Source organism: Hyalella azteca, unplaced genomic scaffold (assembly GCF_000764305.2).
Source record: "Hyalella azteca isolate HAZT.00-mixed unplaced genomic scaffold, Hazt_2.0.2 contig7095, whole genome shotgun sequence".
NCBI lineage: Eukaryota > Metazoa > Arthropoda > Malacostraca > Amphipoda > Hyalellidae > Hyalella > Hyalella azteca.
The window spans coordinates 423,921-436,652 of record NW_025937227.1 but is presented as its reverse complement, the minus strand read 5'-3'; the positions used below and the strand labels follow the sequence as shown (position 1 = coordinate 436,652).

The 12,732-nt window shown below is 40.4% G+C and overlaps 1 protein-coding gene across 1 annotated transcript; it reads right to left on the bottom strand.

Annotated features, from left to right (window-relative positions):
• Positions 1–329: 329 nt before the first annotated feature.
• LOC108667008 (N-acetyl-D-glucosamine kinase) lies at positions 330–12,217 on the bottom strand. Its single transcript, XM_018153986.2, has 9 exons — positions 12,017–12,217; positions 8,084–8,168; positions 6,651–6,749; positions 5,182–5,323; positions 3,773–3,799; positions 3,241–3,364; positions 2,192–2,366; positions 1,658–1,810; positions 330–675 (listed from the first exon to the last, which is right to left on the bottom strand). Exons 1-9 carry the CDS (start codon positions 12,055–12,057, stop codon positions 538–540), a joined length of 984 nt encoding a protein of 327 aa, XP_018009475.1. The 5' UTR covers positions 12,058–12,217; the 3' UTR covers positions 330–537.
• Between the last annotated feature and the right edge of the window lie 515 nt (positions 12,218–12,732).

Below are 12,732 nucleotides of genomic sequence, written 5' to 3'. Positions count from 1 at the left end.
ATAAAGATATGAATTTTTGTGGACTATTCTTTGCTTTTAAATTTTTAGTTAACTTGCGATTTCAGCAAATAAGTGACATCAATTCATGAGTAATACGTGTGAGAGACGACGAAGGCGGCGCATCAGCGTGGTCATGGATCAGGAAATCCTAAACTTAACATGAAGGCTATCAATGTCAGATATGCATTACATATACAGGCAATACCGTGATGCATGGTACCACGTTAGTGGTATTGAAATACAAGGGGATCCTCGGCGTAAGAAATAAGCTCTATGAGTTCTGCAGATTGATATGCCAAATGTCATAAGTTTCAAGTCAAGGTCTATAAAGAGTCCTATTTATTGAGCTAAGGAAAAGGCAATAGTCTTGAGGAGAGTCCTACGAAGAGTCCTATTTATTGAGCTAAGAAAAAGGCAATAGTCTTGAGGAGACTCCTATTTATTGAGCTAAGGAAAAGGCGATAGTCTTGAGGGGAGTCCTAGGAAGAATCCTACTTATTGAGCAAAGGAAAAGGCAGTAGTCTTTCTTCGAGAGTCCTACGAAGACACTGCCTTGTCAGGACACTTCGCGTCGCTGTACCGGAAGATAACTTCAGCGTTTTTGTCGTAGTCTCGCGGGATGTCGCAGTCCGCCTTCTTGGCCGCCAAGTAAACCGCCCCCAACGCGCTGCTCGTCTGAAAATTAACAGCCAAGTCTACATTTATAACACAAAAATTTAATAGGTAATCCAACCTTTCACATAAGAACGCTATTGCTGCGTCGAAAAGTTAATTGTGCCTATTCAATGCAAGTCAAGTAAATAATTCAAGAACATTGCAGTTAGTTCGTAGATAGCCAAGTTGTACCAAGGTAATATAAAGTGATCTACAAACACAAATTACCGTACGTTCTCAATAAATAATTTATATTTTAAACGCTACCTACAAGTATGACAGTCTCCCATAAAATTATTGATTTAATTAGGAATAATTCGTACACCTGGATTAACTATAATAGTTTTCCTCTGCTCTGAGGCAGTTACGAATAAGATTAAGGCCTAACGTCTGATTACGTATAAGAAATTTCTTTTCAAAACAACTCCTCCCTCAACTTCCATGATCATCTCCGACCATCTTTCAAGCACAAAAAAGTAGAATTGTCTCCCCAAGCCATTCTCGGAGCCAATATTTTATTTTCAATTTCAGAGACGGCAGCTTTTCTTTGTAACGGGAAGTTGCTGTATTTGTATAACAGGATATTGATCCTGGAAATTGAGGTCGCAAAACCTACTGACCACCATTCTTATTAAGCAGAGTTTCTCTCAAATAATCTAAACCAGAATAGTTCTACTGACTTGAAGGTATCAAGTATGCACGGCGAATAAACCTGACCAAAGTTCCAACACACACCGCCTCAGGGGCCGTACTATCAAGACTTACTTAGGTACACGTAACGGCCATTTCTCTTCTGTGATTAGTGGTTCTTTGATTGAAAAGCAGTCAGTGATTGGCTAACAGATTAAAAAACTCGAATTTTTCTTTTGAAAGCACGGCCTCTGGTAAATCGTCATGGTGGGACCAAACGATGCATGTGTACCCTAACAAATTTAGAGTCGCCCCAGCTTCTGGTAATCCAAATCAGAAGCTGCCGCGTCTGTAAATTTTCACTGGGTAATACCTTGAGTCTGAGCAGCGACCAGCGGGGCACCGATACGTCCAGCTTGCTTCGCGGCCTCAGTCCCGCCACGAAGCCGGGGCGCAGCAACTCGAATGACTTCCACACAGACCCCACGCAGATAATGGACAGACCATCAGGAGGGTCGTACAGACTCTGATCAAGGAGGGAAAGGGTAACTTATGGACAGACCATCAGGAGGGTCGTACAGACTCTGCTCAAGGAGGGAAAGGGTAACTTATGGACCTGTCTCTTATACACATCTAGATGTGTATAAGAGACAGCTGNCCACCAACCATCTACCAGTCCTTCACCAACCCTTCAACAGTCCTCCACCAACCATCTACCAGTCCTTCACCAACCCTTCAACAGTCCTCCACCAACCATCTACCAGTCCTTCACCAACCCTTCAACAGTCCTCCACCAACCATCTACCAGTCCTTCACTAACCCTTCAACAGTCCTCCACCAACCATCTACCAGTCCTTCACCAACCCTTCAACAGTTCTCCCCAAGCCCTCCACCAGTCATTCATTACCGAGTCAATATTCCTGCTGAGGGCGGCCACATGGCGACCAAGTGCCTCGCCGCCGTCGAACATGAGCTGCTGACAAACGACGTCGCCCTTCGTCGCCAGATCTGCAATTCCGCGCGTCAACGAAGCGTAGAAGCTTTTGGAGAAGTTCTGATAGCAGTGATGCAGCATGCCGAACCTGCGGGGCACAAGGAGGGTGGTATCGATGGAAGCTAAAGCGCTAAGGCCCCCTGTTGGGCTCACCACAAAGGTGCTAAGGTCCCCCGTTAGGCACACTGCCAAGGCGCTAAGGTCCCTCATAAGGCCCACCACCAAGGCGCTAAGGTCCCTCATAAGGCCCACCACCAAGGCGCTAAGGTCCCCCGTATGGCACACCGCTAAGGCGCTAAGGTCCCTCGTAAGGCACAACGCCAAGGCGCGAAGGTTGCCCGTAAAGAACCCCGCCAAGGCGCTTAAGTCTCTCGTAAGGCACACCGCTAAGGCGCTAAGGTCCCTCATAAGGCCCACCGCTAAGGCGCTAAGGTCCCTCATAAGGCCCACTGCTAAGGTGCTAAGGTCCCTCATAAGGCCCACCGTTAAGGCGCTAAGGTCCCTCATAAGGACCACCGCTAAGGTCCCTCATAAGGCCCACCGCTAAGGTGCTAAGGTCCATCATAAGGCCGCCCACAGCTAAGGTGCTAAGGTCCCTCATAAGGTACACCGTCAAGGCGCTAAAGTCCCTCGCAAGGCCCACCGTCAAGGCATTAAGGTCCCTCATGAGGTACACCGTCAAGGCGCTAAAGTCCCTCGTAAGGCCCACCGTCGAGGCGTTAAGGTCCCTCATAAGGTACACCGTCAAGGCGCTAAAGTCCCTTGCAAGGCCCACCGTCAAGGCGCTAAGGTCCCTCATAAGGTACACCATCAAGGCACTAAGGTCCCCCATAAGCCACACCGCCAAGGCGCTAAGGTCCCCCATAAGCCACACCGCCAAGGCGCTAAGGTCCCCCATAAGCCACACCGCCAAGGCGCTAAGGTCCCCCATAAGCCACACGGCCAAGGCACTAAGGTCCCACCTGTCCTCGATATTAAAGTGGGTCAGGACGAGCGTCCTGAGGGCGTGGGTGGGGTGTGGGGGATCCACGAGGTGGTCCTCCTCGTCGATGAGCAGCTTCACCGCACGCGCTGCGATCCAGTACGCTGCGCACATAAGCATATCACCATGAAAATTACGTCAAAATTTCTGATAAAATTTCATTTAACTTGCGTTTATTTCATAAAATTACCAAATTTTTAGACCTAGGTATGGTATTTTAATGAGCATATAAGCAGAAATATGAAAATTACGTCGAAATTCATTATGAAATTACGATTTACTTGGATATTTTAAAAAAATTACCAAATTCTTAGACATATTTTAATTTGTTCCTGATACTTCTATTAACCATTGTCATTTCAATTCTTAATCACAGGATTGAATAAAAAACACAAGCTAAACCGGAGAGAAATTTCCCGTAACAGTGAAATATTCAAAGGATTATAAATACCTAGCCGTCCAAATCTCACTTCCACCCCCATTACTGCCCTCCCCTCACCTCCACCCTCTGCCTGTGCCTGATATGACGACCACGCCTCCTGCCCACAGACAATCAACATGAGATCTACAGCCAATCATTACCTAACATGTATAACATAACATGTAGTGAGAGAAGCCAACCAAGATACAACGGTACAATCTTCAGCCAATCATTTATTAACATGTACTGAGACAAATCACAATCACATTTTAACCAGACAGTAATACGATAATTTATAATTATCATTGATCATTTCATTAATATCGGTAGCAATCGCAATCCCTCGAAGTTATTAGTGTGATATACGATATATTTGCGATCATTATATTATATTTTCTTATCATTGGAGTGATTCTTTACAAAAATCCTGGTTCTACAATCACAAACTGTTACAATTCGCTATACTTTTGTACAATATTTGACGCGTGTTCAGTCACGCACCACTGTAAAATGACATATTTTTAGTTAACTATTGTGACGTCTAAATTCTAAACGAAAAGCGTTTATTTGTAAATTCCCAAATCGTTCTCTGAGGTCAGAATTTTCATCAACTTCGTGATACGCTAAAAACAAAATGTAGACAATTCATGCACTGTTCTACTCACTCATTAAGTACTTAATATCGCTCTTCTTTATCAACTTCAGGTTATTCTCCACAGTGATGATCTTAACACGTTAAGTGCGGGACGACCCACGGGTGGGTGGCAGGATCTTTTTTCCGGATTAATTCCGCGATTTAGTTTTTTTCAATTGTATTTGTCGACAAAAATTTATGATGGCAGTTCTGCCTCATTAAATTATAAATGTCGAAAAAAGGAAAATATAATTTTTGCACCTGAACATACAAATTTACTAGTATATTTTGAATTATAGGCCTTTTTATCAGCGGACTTGGCCGTTTTTAGGCCAGCTGCCAGCACTGTGGGTCGTTGCCGCACTTAACGTGTTAATATATCTTATGAGTAAAGACCTTGAACGACTTCATTCTATTATCATCATTCACGATTTTTTAACATATCATTAAAGATCTTTCTTGGTTTTATAGGTATTACTCTCCGCGCTCACGATATTATCTCGCCTTACGATTAATCTAAGCATGAGTAGGAGCGCCCGATGGGGTAAAGACAGACTGAAGGGGTGAAAATGGGCCCAGGGGGTGAAAATGGGTCCAGGGGGGTTAAATGGGCACAAAGGGTGAAATGGGCCGAGGGGGCTAAAAATGGGCCCAGAGGTGAAAATGGACCAAGGGGGTGAATATGGGCCAAGGGGCTGAATATGGGCCCAGAGGGGTGAAATGGGCCCAGGGGGTGAAAATGGGCCCAGGGGGTGAAAATGGGCCCAGGGGGTGCAAATGGGCCCAGAGAGGTACAAATGGGCACAGGGGGTGAAAATGGGCCCAGGGAGGTGAAAATTGGCCCAGGGGAGAGGGCTGTGGCGTACCGCGGGGGCAGGCCGTGGCAATGGGGCCGAGCGTGTCTGAGGCCACTACGATGAGCTCGGCGAGGTCCGGCCTCTGACGACGCAGCTCCTGCTCCAGACCAGCGTTGGTGGCCTCGTCCTCACAGCCTGAGAGGCACAAGCCCTGTCGGGACGAGGAAATGTAAGTGGTTTTCTATTGACAACGTCTATTATTAATTTATTTATTTCGTTTCTATTGTCTTTATACGCCCTGTCGGGACGAGGAAATGGACGTGGTTTTCTATGGACAACGTATATTATTGGTTTATTAATTTCGTTTCTATTGTCTTTATGCACGGTATCTGGACCAGCGTTGGTAGCCTCGTCCTCACAGCCCGAGAGGCACAAGCCCTGTCGGCGACGAGGAAATGTAAGTGGTTTTCTAGGGACAACGTCTATTATTAGTTTTTTTTCGTTTCTATCGTCATTATACACAATAAGCATCGAGTGAGTCTGAGAATATTTATGTACCATTTTAATCCCTTTATAATAATAATAATAATAGCGGTTTCAGCGTTTATTAGGCCGTAGGCCTGTCGCCGATTCTTAACATCGCAGAACATTCACAGCTTGTTGCGGTCTCGAACTCGCAACTCACTGATTCAAATTCTGCTGTGCTTAACCGCCCGGCCTCCTTGCCGATTCTGACCAGAAACTGGCGCACAGAGCTGGGATCGAACCCGCGCCTCTCTGCTCTAATCTTGGTACTCTGAACTGTAACCACTGGGCCACCTTTATACTTCAAATCAATTTAAACAGCTCTTCACACATATAGTACAATAGTTTGTTTAGTACGTATTTGTTTGCGTGTTGTTTAGTACATCATTTTGTTTTGAATATCAATAGGTAGGTACGTAACATAACTTGAGCGGGTTCGGCAAAGAATTTATGCATCACTGTACAGATGATTTTCGTAAAGAAATACCTTCTATACCTCAAACTTCTTCGATAGGATGTATGACAGCCGAAATCATTCATAATTCCTGCAGTGAACGAATAAGCTAAACCCGCGCGATCTCAGAACCTGTGCTAAGAAAAAGTGCCTAGCATTTTTTTGAATGATTTCTGTACGTTTTTAGACGCGATAAATAATCTTATGCGCACTGAAGGACCAGCTGAAAATAAATTAGATTGAAGGGATTTTGTCTGTAGGATTCCCACATACGCATCCTAACGGCCTCACTCGTGAACTGCTATCATAAGAATGGTCAACAATTAAGAACATCCATTGAAATAAATCAACTATGTTTATTTGACAATATCCGGTTTAAATTAAAAAACAATTCACTAATTACGTACTATTGAGGACAAACAACGTTTATTTTTATCAAAATACAGCGTTATTTTAATGCAGAATTCGTGTGAATTAAATTAAGCGTTGCCTCGAGCCATCGGGGTAACCACTGTTCTTCAATAAATAAATAAATGAATTAATTTACAAGGGAACTGACCAGCGCCTTGAGGGACGTGTTGGGGGGAAGACCGGCCTCCTTCAGCGCTACATCCACCAGCTCCGCGAGGCGACGCGCGCACTCCTCCATCCCCGTGGCCTGCAACACCCCACAGGGTTACTTGAAACTCAGGGTTACTCGGCATCCACATACAGGGTTACTCGACACCTTCACACTGGGTTACTCGATGTCACACCCTACTCAGAATACTCAGCTCCCCAAACTGGGTTACTTAACACCCCCATGCACACACGGTTACTCAACATCCACATACAAGGTAACTCAGCAACCCCCCCCCCCTCAGGGTTACTCAGCACTCGGGGTTACTTGACATGCCACTCATGGTTACTTTAAGACCTCAAGAAAATATATATCTAACTAGCCAGGCACCTAGAACGTGTCTTGAGAGGAGTGTACAAACTATCCACGTTCCTACGAAATTCGTGAGGCGTGTCGTCACAGCAGCCACTTAGTCTTATCTACTGAGATAAGAACAAGAGCAAAATAATGAACATTACGAGTGCGCTTCACAGCCCGTTTTAACGGTACAGGCTTGATCGTGTTGCACGCTAATATAGCTTTAATGAGCTTAACTTTATCACTTTATGTACAAAATCTCTCGGCTTATTAAACGAATGGTTTCTCTCTCTGCCTACTCAAAGTCTTTCACGATCACATTCTTATTAAATCTTGTGGTTAAGGTTATTCTCAACCAACGTCTGTTCCTATGGAACACTCCACTTTGTTAAAAAAAAAATTCTTCAACCATTACTCAAATGCTATCAATTGTTTAAGATTAAGAAAAATTTTCAAATTGCGAGGATATTAAATACTGTATATGATGTACGATTTTTCTTGTCCGACACATCAAAAATTAAGCTTGGAAAAAAATGAATGGACTAATTGAATTGGATTGATATTGAATGCTGGTAGTTGTTCATGAATTATCATTCGATATTCATACACTACTTCATTTAGCACATGCGTATTGTTCACCCCCACATAGGAACCATGAACCAAGAGCAGTACTATAAAAAATAGTTAGGAGTTCGTAACTCCGTCAGCCAATCACAGACAGCTTTTCGAGTTAATTAAACCCTCCAATCACATACGAGAAATCGGCCGATATACGTGAACTTAGCAGAGCTGGGCAGCGCTACTTTGAAATGTAGGGGCCGCTACCGCTACATGCTCTAAATGTGGCGGGCGCTACCGCTACAGCTACAATTGCTTAAATGTAGCGCCGCTACCGCTACTGAAAATGTAGCGGCCGCTACATTTAGCGCGCTACTGCCCACCTCTGGAACTTAGGCTGCTACATGTACTTGATCGAGTTTTGATAGTACGACCCCAGAATGACTATCACATGCATGCTTATGAATTTTACCTATGAAGCTCATCACCTTACAGATGATGAAGCAACCCACACTTACGTAATGGTTTGTGGACGGACCAACATATTGGACCAGCGAACGGCCGCTGCTGTCCATCAATATGATGGTGGACTGCGTACCGCCTCTGTGGAGAATCTTTTTATTGAGTAAAGAACTAGCACAGCTTTGAAACATATTTAAGACAAAATAAAAATAAGTAATTTTGAAAAAGCTTAAGAGTGCTTAAGAGTTGTTACAACTTCCGTGGCGAACGATGTTAGAGTCAATGTTACAATCGTATTTCCGCCGGGCGAAAAACTGATCAAGGCGGCAACGGCAAATGGTCAGTTAGGTGCTCTATCTTATACGTACAGGCCAGAAATCATTGGAACACCGGGACACTTTTCGATTGTCGAAAATTGCAGACAATGGGTAAATAAATCTTACTACACAGTCGGTCTAAAAAACGAATGACAAAGATGGCCAAAAAGTTAAGAAACTTTGTCTAGTTGGACAACTTTAGAAATATACATTTATATTGAATAACATATGTATTATTGACAAATTAAAAAATATTTCACACATTTCAGCTCAGTAAACCAAGAAAATTGTCAAGTCTAAGAACTACAGAGGTATTAAAATTAACTTAATTTCGCAATATTGTAGAATTTGCTTATGTTTAATTTTAATAGGTCTTGACACATTCATCAGTCTGGCAAAGAATTCATTTCAGAGTAGATTATTAATAATATACATTTAAAAATTACTTTTTAAAGACAACACTTCCAAAGAATCCAGTGTCTCTAATCTTACAGATGTACAATGAATTTCTCATCTAATTTTCGAATATTAAAAAAATTAATTTTTCAGTTTTTTGTAATATATAAATTTTTTTTAATATATAAATTTTTTTCAAAATTATTTATTCTGTTAATTGATTCATGCATTGCCCCTGACGTCACACAAGTGTGCAAAATTTCAGATCAATTAGGCAGGTAAAAGTGTGTCAAATATCAGTTATAAGATTTGTAGCTGACAAAATTATTTTTTCAATATTTTTAATATTGAAAAAATTTTTTTTTTCATTTTTAAAATCATTTATTTTTACATTTGATTCATGCATTGTCTCCAACTTTACACAAGTGTGCAAAATTTCAGATTGATAGGATAAGTAGAAGTGTAGTATTAAATTTTGCTTACAAGATTTGTAGCAGACAGACAAACAAACAAACAGACAAGAAGTGAAGTTAAAGAGAAGTGTTGTAAAAATGTCCTAGATGTGGACAAAAAAGAAGTATCAGGTGAGAGCCTGTATAATATATATTAATAATATAATAATCAGAGTAGATTATCAAATATGTGCTAGATGTGAACAACATGATAAATAGGTACTAGGCAAGAGCCTGTCCATATAATAATACCTATACGGTATGTATATACCGTATATATTAATAATATTTTGACCAGAGTAGATTATTAAATATGTCCCAGATGGGAACAACATAAGAAATATTAGGGGAGTGCCTGCCTCGGCCTCTGTATGCAGTTACTCAAGAGCGTCAAGTTCAATGGCGGTGGTGAGATAAGCGAGCAATGCAGGCTTATCAATTCCATGACAAGAATGTCACATGCTGATAAGATATCACCTCACAACAGGAGTGCTGATAAGAAGCCTTATCTTGGTTAGACAAGTTGCATCCCCCAAAAACATAGCATTCTTATCTATTCAAATATTTATTGTATCTATGGGGCTGAGAACAAATGCATACTGATGAAAATTATGTAGATAATTTTCACATGTTAAAAATTTATAAATTTAATATAAAATATATACCTATATCACATGCTAAAAAATTAATTTATAAATAAATTTACAAATTAATTGATACATCATCACATATTTATTTGTCCTACAAGCATTGAAATAGAGCACCAGAAAAGAGATGATGCATAAGCTAACATTACAATGAAATGAAGAAATAAGTACAAGTTCATGAAGAAAAGTAGATTTAATCTGTGAATAAATTGACAGACCAATTGCAGGCTGGATATTCTAAGACAAATTTAAGCAAATCACAATAATAGAGATACAACACAAGCCTAAAGTGTACAAGAAAGGATATTAAAGGAAAAATCCAATAATGAGATATTGCAAGCAAGAAAAATGACAAGGAAATGGCAGTTCTCAATTGGGAGCTCAGAGTTACAGTAGCCCATAGGTTTGAATTTAACTACAGTTACGAGATTTATTATGTAATGCTAATTGTGGTAACAACTATTAGGACAAATAGAAAATCGTTTTCATTCTATTAATTCATGCATTTCTCGAGATTTAAATGCCTATATATTCAACTGCATTACCTATAAACTTTGTTCATTTGGTTATAGGTTCTTTGTAAATTCCAGAAACAAAAAAACAGATAAATGTTTAGAATTTTAAAAATAAGATTTAAATAAGATTCTTTCACTTAAATATTAACTCTGTAGCAAAAGGGATAAATAATGCACTTTAACAATCAATGGGATGTTATAATATTGGATATTCCATTGTTTGCATCCCAACTGTGATGACATGAAATAACTTTGCAAATTTTGGTAAAGAAATAAATTACTTATAGGAATTTCACTTCACAAATTGTTTCCCTGACAATAGAAAAAGGAACACATTTTAGATGAATCATTGGCCTATGAGAACTGAGCACCTGACAATCCTAAGTTGGTAATGGCAGCATAATAATTAAACTATTATCCTGATTGAGAATTCAAGTTGACTAAAAAAGCAGTCAACTTGTTAGATCATTCAGAATCTTAGTTAAGCAGAAACTGGAAGACTAATGTATCTATAATCTATACCATATAGTACCTAATGGGCATGGGTCTCATAGACTTGACCAATCAATTCTGCCCATGGACAATTGAACCCATATTAAAAAGCTTAATTCCTGCAGGCAATTTTTGATACCTCAAATAGAAAAGATGTTTACTTGCCTGACAGAAATGCTAATTTCCTAACTGGCAATGTAATTGGGCTTAAGCATACAAAGATGGATTTAGGATAAATATTTTTATTTTGCCATTGAATTGATTAATTCTCCAGATATTCACTATCTTCCTTCTAATTCAGAAAGTTTTTAGTACATTCTTAAATATTTAGTAAGTAGTATGTACAGACAGTACAGTCTTTACAGCCTATGTAATACTTGGATGTTGATGGCTCAATACCATAACAGCACACTGCTGATGTTTCATTGACAACTGTGACATTTGATTGACAATTTGACAGCTGTCAATGTTTCATAGACAGCTTGATTGACCCTTTCTTGTTTATTCAAATTATGGAGATGTAACCATGCCTTATTTGGTGCCAGTGATAATATCCAGTTGATTATTATTACTCCTTGCTTCCCACTTGAAGCTATGTACAGATATGATTCCTGATTGTGCTGCCTGACAGACTCTAAATTCTAATTATATTGAAATTTATATTGAAGGTATTTTCATGATCTTGCTAAATATGCAGCTATTTTCTTACCTAATAGGCATGGGACAGATTCTGAACAGGCACATTAATATGTCTAATATCCAGTTTCTTCCAGTTGGCACTAGCACGGTAGCACCAGCAGTCTGTAACATTGACATTTGACTGTTTTGACATACCTAGTAAGCTAGTAGATGGCATAGTCATAGGATGTTAAATGATCAGCAGTAAACTCATCTAAGTTAATTAATATTGTAGAAAATAAAATATTGCTTACATTAAAAACGCAATGAGCACAAAAATATAAACATGTTTAACGCACATACGACGGCTCTTGCTTGCCTTTATGGCCTTTGCTGATCCGACTATCGGCACTCGCATCAGACAGTTCAGACTTTGCAATGGGGTTCGGCGAACTACTTTCTAATTCCACAAAGAAAATGACAAAATCATAAATTTCTGCAATTCATTATCCAAGTGGCATCTGTATAAATAGCTTAATATTACATACTTGCCCTTCAATTCCACCAAACAAATGATTGGAAGCGCCGTTCATGATTGTAGTGGAAGGCCGGTCACAACCTTCACTTCTGAGTGCCAGCTGTCAACTAAGGCGGCAATGCATATTGCATTGCATATCGAGGTTGAACTGTTGAAGGATTTGGATTTGGATTTGGGGCGTGGTGACTCTGAAGGGAAGAACGACATTTCAGAGTCAGGCCATGTCAGATAAGGCCATGCGTGTTCCGCACAGACGGGCTGGGCAGTAAAAACATCCGAAGTTTAAATTCATACAATGCATTTATGATAGTTATAAAGTGCTCTCAATTTGCCTGGTTTGTACCAGGCCTTTTGTAATATAAGCGAGAACAGATGGTCGAAACATGAAAAAATATAACTCGGTACTCACTGCAGTGAGTGACAGAGAACGCATTTTCTCATCGACGAAAACTTGAGGTCACGGGCGGACAGACGGACATGGCGAGCACAATAGTGCATTATTTCCATAAATGAGAAAATGCGCTAAAAATCACTTGTACCACCAAGCAACGAGCACCTGAATTACCAAATTTGAATGATCATTAAAAAAATGTATAATACTATTGTTAGAAAAACTTCGATGTGTAATAAATTCTGAGCAATAAATTTCTCCTGCCTTCATGTGTGATTACGTCATCCGAGACACTTGATTGGATTGGTGCAAAACTAGCTTTGGACCTGCTGGCAAAAA

Excerpts from the sequence above, each read along its gene's own strand:
- LOC108667008 (XM_018153986.2), bottom strand. The coding sequence starts at position 12,057 with ATGAACGGCGCTTCCAATCATTTGTTTGGTGGAATTGAAGG. Across the intron at positions 8,169-12,016 it reads TTGTTTGGTGGAATTGAAGG|AGGCGGTACGCAGTCCACCA; the intron begins GCAAGTATGTAA and ends GATTCTCCACAG. Across the intron at positions 1,811-2,191 it reads TCAGCAGGAATATTGACTCG|AGTCTGTACGACCCTCCTGA; the intron begins GTAATGAATGAC and ends CTCCTTGATCAG.